Source organism: Panthera leo, chromosome B4 (assembly GCF_018350215.1).
Source record: "Panthera leo isolate Ple1 chromosome B4, P.leo_Ple1_pat1.1, whole genome shotgun sequence".
Classification (NCBI taxonomy): domain Eukaryota; kingdom Metazoa; phylum Chordata; class Mammalia; order Carnivora; family Felidae; genus Panthera; species Panthera leo.
Genome location: NC_056685.1, coordinates 83,217,784 through 83,231,957, shown reverse-complemented (window position 1 = coordinate 83,231,957; position 14,174 = coordinate 83,217,784). Strand labels below are relative to the sequence as shown.

General features: G+C 46.4%; 1 protein-coding gene and 1 long non-coding RNA gene across 33 annotated transcripts in view; one reads left to right on the top strand and one right to left on the bottom strand.

Moving 5' to 3' along the window:
• The window catches only part of LOC122224733, a 67,584-nt gene that overhangs the window by 33,972 nt on the left and 19,438 nt on the right, over nucleotides 1-14,174 (bottom strand). The window lies entirely within an intron of this gene.
• The window catches only part of R3HDM2 (R3H domain containing 2), a 162,208-nt gene that overhangs the window by 135,673 nt on the left and 12,361 nt on the right, over nucleotides 1-14,174 (top strand). For 21 of the 29 annotated variants that reach the window (XM_042946946.1, XM_042946941.1, XM_042946944.1 and 18 more), the window contains 7 exons: nucleotides 1,667-1,899; nucleotides 4,255-4,430; nucleotides 8,793-8,894; nucleotides 11,227-11,469; nucleotides 11,806-11,932; nucleotides 12,200-12,360; nucleotides 12,810-12,964. In XM_042946946.1, the coding sequence (XP_042802880.1) occupies nucleotides 1,667-1,899; nucleotides 4,255-4,430; nucleotides 8,793-8,894; nucleotides 11,227-11,469; nucleotides 11,806-11,932; nucleotides 12,200-12,360; nucleotides 12,810-12,964 (1,197 nt within the window). The remainder of the gene's footprint in view (nucleotides 1-1,666; nucleotides 1,900-4,254; nucleotides 4,431-8,792; nucleotides 8,895-11,226; nucleotides 11,470-11,805; nucleotides 11,933-12,199; nucleotides 12,361-12,809; nucleotides 12,965-14,174) is intronic. The other 8 variants (XM_042946945.1, XM_042946963.1, XM_042946965.1 and 5 more) reach the window with 1 other exon arrangement.

Here is a 14,174-nt window from a genome sequence, read left to right as displayed (position 1 = left end):
TGTAAAATTCAAGCTCTGATCTCACCCATTGCCACTGCTGTATCCGCTGCCCCATAAACAGACACATCTTTATTGAGTCCTCTCAGTAGGCTTGCCTTTGTCCATTGAGTCAGAGCTATTGGCTCTCACTTCAGGTCTGGTTCTGTTCCTGGAGAGCCCCTGATTTATGTTTCTTTCTTGTTTCCCATCCTACTTTTGACATTCCCAAGACAAAGGGATAAAGTTTTAGGGAGACAGGGATATTTTCCAGTTCTCTACTCTTACATAGAAGCACTAAGGTTATATATATATATATCCACTTGGGATTCGGAGAAGAATTAGCATGTCCCTAACCAGCTGTGCCAGTGTGTTTGTTCTTAGCCCACCATGATTGCCTTGACCAAAACTTAAAATAGTGACCCTAGTCTTTATTTTTGCCCATTTTCCCTACAGTACCTTTGGAGCAGGTATTCTAATGAAGAAAGGTATTTTCTTTAATATTACCCTCATAAGAAAACACCTTTTTTTTTAATGAGAATAACTCTGAGCCTCGTGTCTTTGAAACTAAGGGGATTGGATGGCGTTTGTATTTGCTTTAGGTGGGATGGTAGTGCAAAGGAGGGAACCCAAACTACTATGATTTTTGCTCACCTGCTCCCCAGTATATATACCAAAACCTTTGTAATTGTTGCCTTTGGTTTCTTTAGTTCAGAACTTATTGGGGGTGGGAGATATGAAAGGAAAATTCCTGGTTCTTGGTTGCTTATTAAGAAGCAGTAAGAGCTCAGTAAGACTTAGGGTTTTTAGGTCAACCCCATCTGTCTTGAGGACAACTGTTTATGATCCTAGGCAGTGATTACAGCATCAGGATAACCCTGATGCTTCCTGAGAAAAATAAGAGAGGAGGAGTCCCTCTTCTCAATAGCCTTGTGCCTTGCCTGGGGCAATAGGGTTATTAATATGGTGGCAGGTGGGCACAGTGAGCCCCCTGCTCCTTGCCATCCTGGGTCCCAAGGGCATATTTACTTGATCATGTTGAAGACTTTAGCCCGTAGAGACCCTGGAACCAGTAGTTTATAGATACCATCACAGAATTGCCACAAAACAGGTTGGGTCAATTTTAGACTATCAGATTGAGTTTTCCAGAGTGACCCGTTAATGAATATAGTCCTCTTCCCACTCCTGGAAAAGTGGTACCTCTGCTGGCTTTGACACATGTTATGTGGAAGACCTGTTATATTTATCCATGTCATTGGCTACCCCTGCCTTCTAGCAATAGTAGCTTCTAGGAGTCCTTTTGTCTTAAGAACTCCTAGAAGGAGGTGGTACCCCTCTGCTCCCCACTATCTCCTGCATGTGTGGGATCCCTGCGGGGGCAGGGGAAGAGACCGCAGCCAATCTCAGCATCATGTATATGGTTTCCCATCCACCTCTGGTCTCATATTGAATTAGCTGCCGGCGCACTGTCTTCCAGATTTGCCTCTGTGCTCTTTGTTACTGTACTGGATCTTGTTCTGTCTGCTCCCAGCAAGTCTTGGTTGGCCAGCCAACTAACAAGAAATCAGTGTCCATCCTCCTCCCAACCCTCACCCCTTCTTTGTTATCGAAGGAATAGAAATGAACTCTCTCCTAGCCCTTCTGCCGAAGTGGTAGGTGGGGGGTGCTCTGACCACTGTGGTCTCTGCAGGGGGAACCGTGAGGGGCTGAGCCGAACCTCAAGCAGCCGCCAAAGCAGCACAGACAGCGAACTCAAATCCCTGGAGCCACGGCCTTGGAGCAGCACAGACTCTGACGGCTCTGTCCGGAGCATGCGGCCCCCTGTCACCAAAGCCAGCAGCTTCAGTGGAATCTCTATCCTCACCCGAGGGGACAGCATCGGGAGCAGTAAAGGTGGCAGTGCAGGAAGGATCTCCAGGCCAGGTACTACAGCTTCTGTCCTTCAGTGTCATGCTCATCATTTCTTGCTTGTCTCCTCTAAAACATCATTGATGTTTGGAGCACCTGGGTGGCTCAGTCAGTTAAGCACCTGACTTCAGCTCAGGTCATGATTTCACGGTTCATGGGTTCAAGCCCCGCATCGGGCTCTGTGCTGACAACTCAGAGCCTGGAGCCTGCTTCGGATTCCGTGTTCCCCCCTCTGTCTCCTCCTACCCCACTCACACTCTGTCTCTCTCTGTCTTTCAAAAATAAATAAATGTTTAAAAAAAAAAAATCACTGAGGGGCGCCTGGGTGGCTCAGTCGGTTAAGCGTCTGACTTCTGCTCAGGTCATGATCTCGCGGTTCGTGAGCTCAAGCCCCGCGTCAGGCTCTGTGCTGACAGCTCAGGGCCTGGAGCCTGCTTCCGATTCTGTGTCTCCCTCTCTCTCTGACCCTCCCCCATTCATGCTCTGTCTCTCTCTGTCTCAATAATAAATAAACTTAAAAAAAAAATTAAAAAAAAAATCACTGATATTTACTTCTAACAAAACATTTCTCTCACAGTATTGTGTCCTGGAAAGCTAACATAGCCAGATGAGGAGAAATTTGATTTCTTGGATCCCCTGTTTTTTGATTCCTCTCTCCGATTTTCTTTATAACCTTCTTTCCTAATTGGAAAAATAAATAAAAGGTTGCGATTAGATTATTTTATCTTATTTCTGACCAAGGTTGGGCATCCCTGTCAGCCCAAGTTCAAGTTGTATGCTAAGATGAGAATGATACTGCTTTCATTCTGTGGCCTCTGAGATTATAAAGAGGGTTGGTTGAGCAGAAGGAACCTTTGGAGTTGAGCTGTTTGTAATTAATTGGTAGCAACCGATAGGCCACAACTGCAAGAGATGCTGTGGCTGCTTCCCTGGAGCCCAGTCACTGAGGAGGAGCATATGTTCCACATGCCAGCCCTGTAACCACCCTTCAGCTCTCCTGATGTGCAATGTAACCTTCTCCATTTATTCCTATTGTACTCTTTCTTAGCAGGGGGTATTTAGCTCTTTATACCCAGTGGGCCTCCATTTCACCCTCCTCCCATCTCTGAAGAATCCTTGCATCTCATCCCAGAAGTTCTGTAGGTTTTGTCCTCAGAAGACATCAGTAGTGGTGAAGATTCTGCCTCTGTTAGGTCTCTGATGGCCTTCTCTGTTACCTCCTCTCTAACCCCACTGCCTCTGCCTTTATCCAGGCCTTTATCTTCTTTTATTTAGGTATGACGCTAGCCCCCAAGCTGGTTTCCCTGCTCCACCCTTAGCCCTTTTAGAACCGGTTTACTAGTCTAAAACACAGATCTAATCGTGTCAGTCGTCTCTTAAAATTAACATTCATGTTTCTGCATTCCTGGCATAATAAAATCCGAATGACTTAATGTAGCGTTGCTTCCTGACCCCAGTTTGCCATCTCAGTCTTACTCCCAGATATCCTTCCTCCTCTGGCCCTCCAGCCATTTCTTGAATATGATATTAGCTTCATCCCTCCTTGGTCTAACAAGCCTTCTATTCATCCTGCAAATCCATTTCTCCTCCCACTTCCTGTTTAAGTGAGTTACTGCTTTCTCATCTTTGCTTCCGTACAACTTTGTTCATATCACTGATGTATCCCTTATCCTTATCAGATCGTAATTGCTGTGTGAACGTCCATCTCCTTTCGGAAGATCCTGTGCTGCTTAAGGGAAAGGACTGTGTTCTCTTCACCTTTGAGTCCTCAGTTCATTATGCAATGCCTAGCACATAGCAGATACTTAGTAGAAGTATTTTGTGTGAATGCGTGCATGACTTGGAGAGCCTGGAAATGGGAAGAATAGTTGGGTGACAGTTGTGCGTATGTGTGTGTACAGGCAAGTGCTTGGAAAGGCCAGATTGCCTTCTCAGCAATTCCTGTGAAATGCTGCAAGTTGAGGAGAAATCCAAGAGAAGCCAGGTCTCTTACAGGACTGGGAATCTGTACCTTCCCGGGAAGCAGACAGTCATGTTCTCAGCTGTCTGGTCATGTTGGACAGGTTCTCGGTACTTCAGCGGAGGCAGCTTGTCAGCCTCACGTTTTGTTCAATTCCAAAATCCAGTATCGACGGGTGCGGTGTTTACTGTTCCCGGGGAACAGAAACCTGCTAAGATGAGGACTCCCATCAGCAGGGCAGCTGCTCATTCATATCTGTGCTCATTCATGGATCTTCCCAAGACAGTGGGGGAATGGACAGAAGGGAAGTGAAGAGAAACAGGAGAGCAGGAGTAGCACCCTACATGTCCAAGGGTGGCATGTTCACGGCTGGTGCTTACAACTCTTGGTGGGTCTCCTCTTTGCCTTAGGTTTGGCGCTAGGTGCCCCAGAAGTGTGCAACCAGGTCACCTCATCCCAGTCTGTCCGGGGCCTTCTCCCTTGTACTGCCCAGCAGCAGCCGCCACAGCCACAGCCGCAGCAACTTCCTGCGCTCCCACCCACGCCTCAGCAACAGCCACCCTTGAATAATCACATGATCTCACAGGTGAGTCACCAGCAGAGCCCCTCCGCTCTGATTCAAGCAAGCTCTGGAAGTACAGTCATGTCTGTTGTGCTGTGGGTGGCAGGAAAGATCTGTTGTTGGAGACCTGCCACTTGCTCCCCCGTTTCTTATTTGTTAGTTGTGGGGAGAGAAGAGTAAGGTAAGGGTTTGGCCAAAGTGCTCTTAGAGTCAGCCTGGGAGCTTTTTGCCTTCTGTTTCTTCCTTTTCTTCCTGAGAATTGCCAGTGGGATCTTTTACCCCATTCCACATTTCTGCTGTACCCCATCTCCCTCTACATCCTGTGTAATTAGCAAGGCGATTTTGTTCACTGCATCCATATATGGAGCTTGAAAAAAATCATGGCTCTCACCATAACCAGCTGGATGTATTCATGTGACTGTTGACCCGCAAACACATATTTATGGATTGGGGTTTGAGAAAAGGAAATCTACTCAAGACCCCTTCCATACATATGCCATAAGGCACAATCCCCCCAAAGTTGTCTTTGTTTCCCATGACACGAAAGAGCTCTTTCTCCTTCTGTTGCTGGACTGGTAGATATTAATATCAAGTAGGGTTTGCGTGAAGTTTCCTTTCTGTAGAGATCACACAAGTCTTCAGCATCAGAATCCGAGCCTATTCTAAACTGGGACATCAGTGTTGTAGGTTCAGGTCTCCCTGATACTCTGAGCAGAGCTGCTCATGAGTGGAGTCCATCCTGTAGCCTGGGGTATGTCTGGCGGTGGTCTCTGCCAGTCAGAAAGCCCGTATGTCTGCACTCTACTGCTACAGTTCTTCTCATTGCACCTCCCAGGCTCCCTTGCCTCTGGGCTTAGTCAGTTCAGCTTGGCATCAGCTCTATCTCTTCCATAGGTAAAAGAAGCAAATCACAAGCATTAACACCCCAGGAACTGGAAACTAGACTGCAAAGAGCCCAGGATGGCCCCGTATTACCCCATTCTGATATTGTAATGATCTAGGAAACCCTGCTTTGTGTCTTAATGTAACCCACATGCAGATCATTCCAGGCCTTTAGCTTGGCCCCTAAGTCAGTTTCTCTAGAGTTCTGACTTTTGTTCTTGCTTGATCACCATCTATCTCATTAAGTCTCATTCATGTCATCTTACCTCACTCCGTACAGAGGTGTGGCACACGTGTGTGCATTCCATTTGTGTCTTCATTCAGACCTATAAATGGGTACACCTCTCTCTCTCTGGGTATCTCCTACTGTGTTTCTGTGTGTGCCTCACTTTTCTAAGGTCCCAGTGTTTGAGTTTTCTAAAATGTGTGTATTTTAATACAGTCTTCCTCCCTTTTCTCCGTCTTAGTCTTCATCTGCCTCCTACTTCCATCCATATGTAGAAACAGACAAGAGTGGGAAAGGAATAAAGAGATCACTAGAATAACCATTTGGGACTGAAAAAATGTTAGAATGTCTAGGTGTCTGGCCCTAAATCCCAAACTTTTACTCAGATTCTGGCCCTGCTTCTGGATCATGAGGTTCTGAGAGTCAGTCATTGATATTGACTGATCTCCTGCAGGAGGTATGGTACTAGGTTAGGCCCTGTAGATTGGAGATCTCTGTTTCCTCAGAAATCCATTCTTAAGGTTAACTGTGATCACAAACTCCAAACTAAAAGATCTTTTCCTGGTTAAGGTTTGGTGTCCCTGAAGCACTTAATGATGGTGGCTAATATACTACCACCACCCCACTATTTATTTTTTTAATGTTTATTTACTTTTGAGAGAGAGAGGGGGGGGGAGGGGCAGAGCGAGAGGGAGACACAGAATCCGAAACAGGATACAGGCTCTGAGTTGTCAGCACAGAGCCCGACGCGGGGCTCGAACCCACAAACCGTGAGATCATGACCTGAGCCAAAGTCGGACGCTTAATGGACTGAGCCACCCAGGCGCCTCCGCCACCCCACTGTTTATACCTTCTTTTTTTTCCTCTCCACTTTCCCCCCTCTCTCTCTATCCCTTCTTCTTCCTATTGCCTTTTTCTTTCTTTGTTTTTTTCTCTTTTTCCCTCTCAGGACTGGTGGCTCTCCAGTCTCAAGGTGCTGAGCCCCAGCATATTTATTGTTTAGTTTCACAAATGGTTTGCAACAGTGCAGGGATGAAGGAAGGAACCACAACACACATACATGCCACCGTGCTGACTCTAAAGGTTTTCCTTTCGGAGAAATAGCAAGAAAAGCTCTGTGTTCCAGGCCTGGGGACAGTGCTAGAAACTATGTTAAACTTTCCCTTCCTGGCAGGCCTCCGCTGTTGGAGCAGACCTCCCTATGTAAAACCAAGGGGTGAGGTTGAGAATTAAAGGGCCAGTGGCTACCTTTTGCTGTGTTTACCTAAGGTAGAGTGGACCACTTGAAAAGGAGGAGTCCTCTGGGAATCAAGTCAGGCAGCCCAGAGCCAGCGATCTAGCCCAGAATTCACCAGCAGGTGGCAGTCATATCCCTCATGGCCAGTCTTTGGCTTCCTCATGGTATTTCGGAAGCTCCCTAGCCCTGGTGTTTGAGACTGAGAACTGTCGCTGAGGGTAGTGGTGGAAGAACCTAAAAACAGCACTGAGACACATACTTTTACTGCTACTCTTCTTCAGTCAAAAGAGGCCTACGAGAGGAGCATCATTTCTTCCCTCTTTACTTTTTACTCAAATGTGTAAGAAATGTGAGGAAAACAGGCAGCTGTACCTATGGCTACCCCTTCTCCCCCAAAGGATGTAAGATCTGAAGCATAGTAGACCCTTACCCAAGAGAAAGGAGAGGATCAGGGTAATAGAACACGTGTTTAAAAGCTACCAGCACAAGGAGCTCATGCTTAGCAGCTTGGCCAGCAGTTACATTTGAAATGCCACTGGCTCACAGAACATGGGCATGCCAGGAGAGCTGGGAGTCTATCAAGGCTCCGGTAATGTCTCCCCCAGTCTCACAGTGGATTCTCAGGAGCTTTTTCTTAACCAAGATGACTTACATTTTATTTTCAACAAACTCCAGGTATCAGGAGGTTTCTCTGTTTTGGAGGTCTTCTAATTCCCGGACTCTGCCTCCAGAACTGCTAGTCCCCTCTATGAAAGAGTCTCCAGGAGGTATATGGCAAAAGACGATATTGACACCTTGGTCCCTGATACCTCTTAATACTCTAAATTTGGAAGGAGGGAGGAGAATCATACAAACAAAACAATGTGTAAATCTGTTTAACTTCTTCCTTCACCCGCTCCCTACTGTTAAGAGTGGAGTGGGAAGAATATGTCAGGCAGAACTAGGTTCCCATCCCAGCTCTGCCACATTAGATGTGTGATCCTGGACGTGTGACTGAATTTCTCTGAGCCTTACTACCTTAACTGCAAATACAAGCGATCCTGTCTCCCTGTGGATTACTGTGAGTCTGTAATGAGATATGTATGTAAATGAGACAACGTATAAAATGTTATTTCCCCCTCTCTTCGTAGCCTCTCTCCTTTTCTCCCACCTCATCTACCACCAGGGGCTACAGCTAGAGAACCGATTCTCCAGAAGAAGTGATTGAAATGGCTGGAGGGGAAGAAGAGAGAAAAAAAATAACTCCCCATTAGTTGGTTTAGAACACATCATGTTCCTAATAAACAAATCCTCCTGCTTGAGGCTAGTGAAGGGACTAAAGGAACAAAATCTAAAGCAAGGCTATTTATATTTTATTCCACATCCCTCCCTGTTTGCTTATGGGGGCATTTTTCATACTGCCCTCACAGCCTGGAGGAGCACAGAACAATCATGGAGCAGGAGGAAGTAGCTGGAACTGGGCATAAACTGGCTCTTATTTCCTTCTGTACCCTTGGGAGGGAGACGATCCTTGTGAATGAGCTCTTCCTCCAGGAGAGCTGTGGTGTGAAATCAGGAGTGTGGCCGGGAAAGCTGAGCCAGACCTTGGATGACCCCTCCTACAAAAGCAGGAATCCCTTCTCAAGTGGGCATTCAAGGAGGGTTATGGTCGTGCTCCCCAGGGATCGTATGTTCAGAAAAAATGCTCTGGGAAAAGCCGTGTTTGGAATCAGGCAGCAGACACACCGCCTCTGAGAGTCCTAAGATTGCTCTCAACGACTGCAGAGTTCTGAGTAGCTAATGGGTGGAGTATGCACTGCAGCAGGCCTCTCCTGATAGGAGAGATTGCGTATCTGTCGTCGATGCGGATGCGAAAGCCACAGGCTGTCCTGGGCTTGGTCTCCAGTCTGCTCAGCAGACTTGCTCTTCATGTGACATTTTTTTATGATTAACCTTGTTGTTCCTCCCCTTTCCCTCCCCACCTCTGCCCTCCCTCCCCCTGCCTCTCCCTGCACTTCCCTTTTCTCTTCCCTGTTCCACATGCCTCTCTGCTGGTCCACAGCCAGTCCCAGCTCTGCAGCCCTCTCCGCAGCCTGTTCAGTTCTCTCCAGGCTCCTGTCCCCAAGTCCTTCTGCCAGTCTCTCCGCCCCAGCAGTACAACATGGTATAAACTCCTTTCCCCTTTTTGTCGTGTCCATGTGTGGTATGTCTGTGGGTCCGTCTGGGACAAAGCAGCTGTACTTTTTGGAGGGCCATGTTAAAAGGCATATCTTCTTGAGCAAAGGGCCAGCATAGGCTGAGCTATGTTCCATTCTGGTGGCCGCATCCCAGCACTTGTGGCATCAAAAGATGCCTAAATGTAAGACAGAGAGGAGCACTGGTTCCCCTGAGTCTCGGGAGAGGTACAGAATTGGATATTGCTCTAACCTGGGCTCCTTGTCTTTCTACTGTGTGCATCTTTCATCCCTCCTCCTCCCTGGATATGTCTGAAGAACCCAGTTTATCCCATATAGGATGGTTTTCTGTCATTTCCTTTGAAGGTAAAAACACAACTGCAGATTTGTTTGGTATCATCGGTCCAAACTTAAAATGTTCCCCTATGTTACTGTGTTATTTTATATTTAAAAAAAAAAAAAAGGCGCCATTTCCACAGCATAGCACATGCTGTTTAAATTGTTTGTACCCTAGCTACAAATCCTGTGAAGACCTGATCCACCTCATAGTTGATAACTTTTTTTTTAAACTTAACATCTTTTTTTTTAATGTTTGTTTATTTTGAGAGAGAAAGAAAGTATGAGCAGGGGAGGGGCAGAGAGAGAGAACCCCAAGCAGGCTCCATGCTCTGCGAGGAGCCTGACTTGGGGCACAGTCCCATGACCTTGAGATCATGACCTGAGCCGAAATCAAGAGTCCTCTGTGTTTAACCGACTGAACCACCCAGGCGCCTGCCCCATAGTTGATAACTTTTATCATGGTTATCAGAGCCCTGATTATTTTTAATTTTGTGTTAACCACACCTGTCTGGTTTTTGGTTTTTTTAATGTTTATTTATTTATTTTGAGAGAGAGATCAAGAGCAAGTGGGAGAAGGGCCAAGAAAGAGGGAGACAGAGAATCCCAAGCAGGCTGTGCACTGTGTCAGCACAGAGCCTGATGCAGCGCTTGAAATCATGAACCGTGAGATCATGACCTGAGGTGAAACCAAAAGTCAACTGCTCAATCAACTGAGCCTCCCAGGCACCCCACACCCCTTCTAATTTTTCACTAGAATCCCCTCTTTCCTTCTGCCTATATCTCCATTCTGAAAAGTTTTGGAATGTAGACCTCAAAATTATCTGCAATCCAGTCCTCTTATCATCTATTCCTGCTCACTAAGGTAGCAGAACAGCTAACTTGAAGATCAGATTCCTGAAAATTAAGTGAAACCACGGGAAAGCATTGCCTTTTCTTTCTACCAGTTCCTCTTTCAAAAGAAGTCCTGCTCTGCGTGTGTGTGTGCGTGTGTGTGTGTGTGTCAACTACCGTCCGGGAAGCAGAAGGAACGAGGAAGCTAACAAATTCTAACCTATCATCATACAAGTGAGAGGCAGAACACCATCCCTCTTGCTGCTTAGAGAAGAAGGCTGAGCGAGGAGGCAATTACAGACTAGCCTGTCAGCCTCCTTGCCCTTCACCTTGGCCACTCAGCCTGGCCTCCTTTCAGAGGTGAGAATTGGAAGTAGTTCCTGAAGGGCAGGAGAACTCTAGGCAAGTGTCAGCGAACAGAGGTGGAAATGACCTCAAGAGGAGGGAGTAAGGAGATAAGCAGCAGGAGGGGGAGCCCACCAGTCCTTTTGCTGCATAGGCAAAGCTGGGGAGCCACGAGAACCTAACCATCCCTAATCCATTCGAGGTGTTACTTATCTAGGTCCTTTATTATAAAAACAGGATTTATGGCAGTATAGGGCCTTTTGTATGGTTGGAGACTGGAAGACAGGAAAAGAAGGACTTACAATCTTTTTCTTGTTAACCCATTAGTTTGTCCTGTTTTTATATATATAGAAAGTTGTATTGTTGCTCCCATCCCTCTAGGACCAATTCTAATAAAGATCAGAGTCACCGTGGCCATTGTTATGTGGTAAGGAGTCCGGTTCTGGAGTTGGGCTTTACACAGCTGTTCAGTTCATAGCAATTTTTTTTAAGATTTTATTTTTAAGTAATCTCTCCACCCTATGTTGGGCTTGAGCTCACACCCCCAAGATCAAAAGTTGCACGTTTCACCGACTGGGCCAGCCGGGCACCCCCAGTTCATAGCAATTTAAAACACCACATGACAGAAGCTTAGGGCTAAAAAGCACCTCCTAGGGCATGGAGGCAGGAGTGTCCCAAATTGGTGTAAGGAAGGAAGGCTGTAGAGAGGGTTGCTATAGCTGTCTGTCTGTCTGTTTTTGTGTTGAAGCCAAAGACTTGGGGCTTGATATGACCTCAGTCCTTGAGTCTCCCTTGCTCTCTCAACAGGCAGATGACCTCAGCAACCCCTTTGGACAAATGAGCCTTAGCCGTCAAGGTTCTACTGAAGCAGCTGACCCATCCTCAGCTCTGTTCCAGCCCCAGCTTATCTCCCAGCACCCTCAGCAGACTAGCTTCATCATGGCTTCTACAGGACAGCCCCTCCCCACGTCCAACTATTCCCCCTCTAGCCATGCGCCTCCTACTCAGCAAGTCCTGCCGCCCCAGGGCTACATGCAGCCCCCTCAACAGGTGAGCAGCATGGGCTCCCAGCTAAAATCACTAATTGAGTTTGTCCACGATTACGATCCTTCTTCCTTCCTCTAGTTTAGACAGAGCCGAGGGCGTACCTATCCCCACTTCCATTACCTCACCTTGCACTTGAGAGTTGTCTTTCTAGTCGGAAGGTCGTCTTTCTCTATAACATAAATCCTTCCAGTTCTGTTTCATACTGGTATATGAATTCTGCGATTGCAGGTCCAAATATCTCTACAGATTTCTGGCTATTTACCCTGATGTATTTCATAATTGGGATGTTGGGGCTGAATGTAAGGGCCCCTCTCACATATCTGTTTCCTCTCACCATAGATCCAGGTTTCTTACTATCCCCCTGGACAGTATCCTAACTCCAACCAGCAATATCGACCTCTCTCTCACCCGGTGGCCTACAGCCCCCAACGTGGTCAACAGCTGCCTCAGCCATCCCAGCAGCCTGGTAAGAGGAACTGCTGGCGTAAGAAGGCAGTGAATAGGGGAAGGGCAGAGACTGGGAAAGAGAGTAGTACCTTCCTTGTTTAAAAAAAAAAAAAAAAAAAAAAAAAAAAGAACAGCAGGAATGATTAGTCCCAGGAGGAACCCAGGATCTTCAGAAAAAGAAAAGGTAAAATAGACAGGAAAAGGGAAATTACTGAGAGAATGTGACCTCCTAAACATTGTTGAGACCATGCTAAGCTAATGTCTTCTATGTCTTGCCCATCCCTAGGTTTACAGCCCATGATGCCTAACCAGCAGCAGGCGGCTTACCAAGGCATGATTGGGGTCCAGCAGCCACAGAACCAGGGCCTGCTCAGCAACCAGAGGAGCAGCATGGGGGGCCAGATGCAAGGCCTGGTGGTTCAGTACACTCCACTGCCTTCTTACCAAGTGGGTACATTCTGTACTGGGAAAGATCACCCAGTCCTTGGGATGAGGAAAAGGAAGACAGTCTCCCACGTTAGCCAGTGTGACAACCCCAACACTAAAATACTGTTCACTTTCCCCTTAGAATTTGTAGGTGTTTTTCCTCTGAGAGAAAGCCCAAAGATTCTGAGAAGAGTCTTTACTTAAATTGTTTGGTCTTTATACAGCCATGCAAATGAGTATATGGCCCAGAAAAGTAAGATCTAAAGGAAATCAGGCTCCTTTCTCTGCATCAGATGCCCAAAGGGAGATAGCTCTGTATGTATTTTCTTTAGGCAGATGAGGTGAGTAGGAGGAGTCTCTAAAGGTAGGGAAGGAAGTTAGTGTCCTAGTCTAGTGATGATTTATTTGGCCATTGTCTGGATGAACTCATTAGGAGTACAAGTGGTCATTCTCTTCTCATCTCTACCCAGGTCCCAGTGGGTAATGACTCGCAGAATGTGGTCCAGCCGCCTTTCCAGCAGCCCATGCTGGTCCCTGCGAGCCAATCTGTGCAAGGGGCACTCCCAGCAGGGGGCGTACCAGTGTACTACAGCATGATCCCACCGGCTCAGCAGAACGGTACTAGGTGAGGACTCCCAGAGAGTCAGGGCCCATCTGCCATAGACCAGCAGCTATTTCCACTGACCTAAGAAAGAAGGGCAAGGGTAGAGATTCCAGTGTGCCCTAAAGCAGGTAGAATATGAGGAAATTCATTCTCCTTGTCTCGTTTTTGACTTGACATGTGAATAAGAGCTCATCAGCAGAAAAAAATTCCTGCTTCAAAGACAGAGGCTTCATCATGTCCCCCATTTTTTGTTTTTTCTAATCGGTGGGATTTAGAACTATACGATAGAGATTGCTCATCATTAAAAGAAGCAATTTGGGGGCATCTTGGTGGCTCATTCGGTTGAGCCCAGCTGACTCTTGATCTCAGCTGAGGTCAGGATTTCATGGTTCGTGAGATCAAGCCTCGAGTGGGGCTGTGCGCTGACAGTGCATAGCCTGCTCTCTCCCCCTGCCCCTCTCTCTCTGCCCCTCCCCTGCATGTGCACATTCTCTCTCTCTCTCTCTCAAAAAAAAAAAAAAAAAAAAAAAAAAAAAAAAACATTAAAAGATGCAAATTGGAGTATATATATGTAAATTTTTCTACGTAACTCTATATCCGTGGATGAATCTCAGATGGTGTATCTATTTATATATATCTTAGTATAGGTCATACCTTATAGAATTTTAGAGGTAGAAGACACCTTAGAAATATTTAATCCACTCCTCTTGATTTCCTTTTCTCCCTTCTTTTATAAATGAGGAAATTCCAGCCAGGGAGGTTAAGAAACTTACTCAAAGTCAACCAGCTAGTTAGAAGTAGAGCTGGGACTAGAAGTCAGGTCTGGACCTATATGTATTTCTGTGTATTTCTCTCAGTGTATATGTTCACTACTTTTTGTATGTATGTCTCCACCTTATCTTGAGTTTGTGAAGGTTTTTTCCCCACTTGTCTTTAGGTAACTCTGCTGTTATGTAAACATCCTAAATCACACATCTCCTTAGTTCTTTTTTGCCCATCCCTCTCTAGCACTGTGTGTCTGTTTTTGGTACTTAGTGTTTCTCAGAATGTGTGTGTGTGTGTGTGTGTGTGTGTGCGCGCGCGCGCGCGCATGTGTGCACGTGGATATGTCTGGTGTTTCCACACTGTTGGGAAGAGCATGTGTCACTAACATTCCATCTGTAGCACTGATTAGCAGCTTCCTAATTGAAAGATGATCAAGTACAAATATATATAATTAACTTTGAACTGA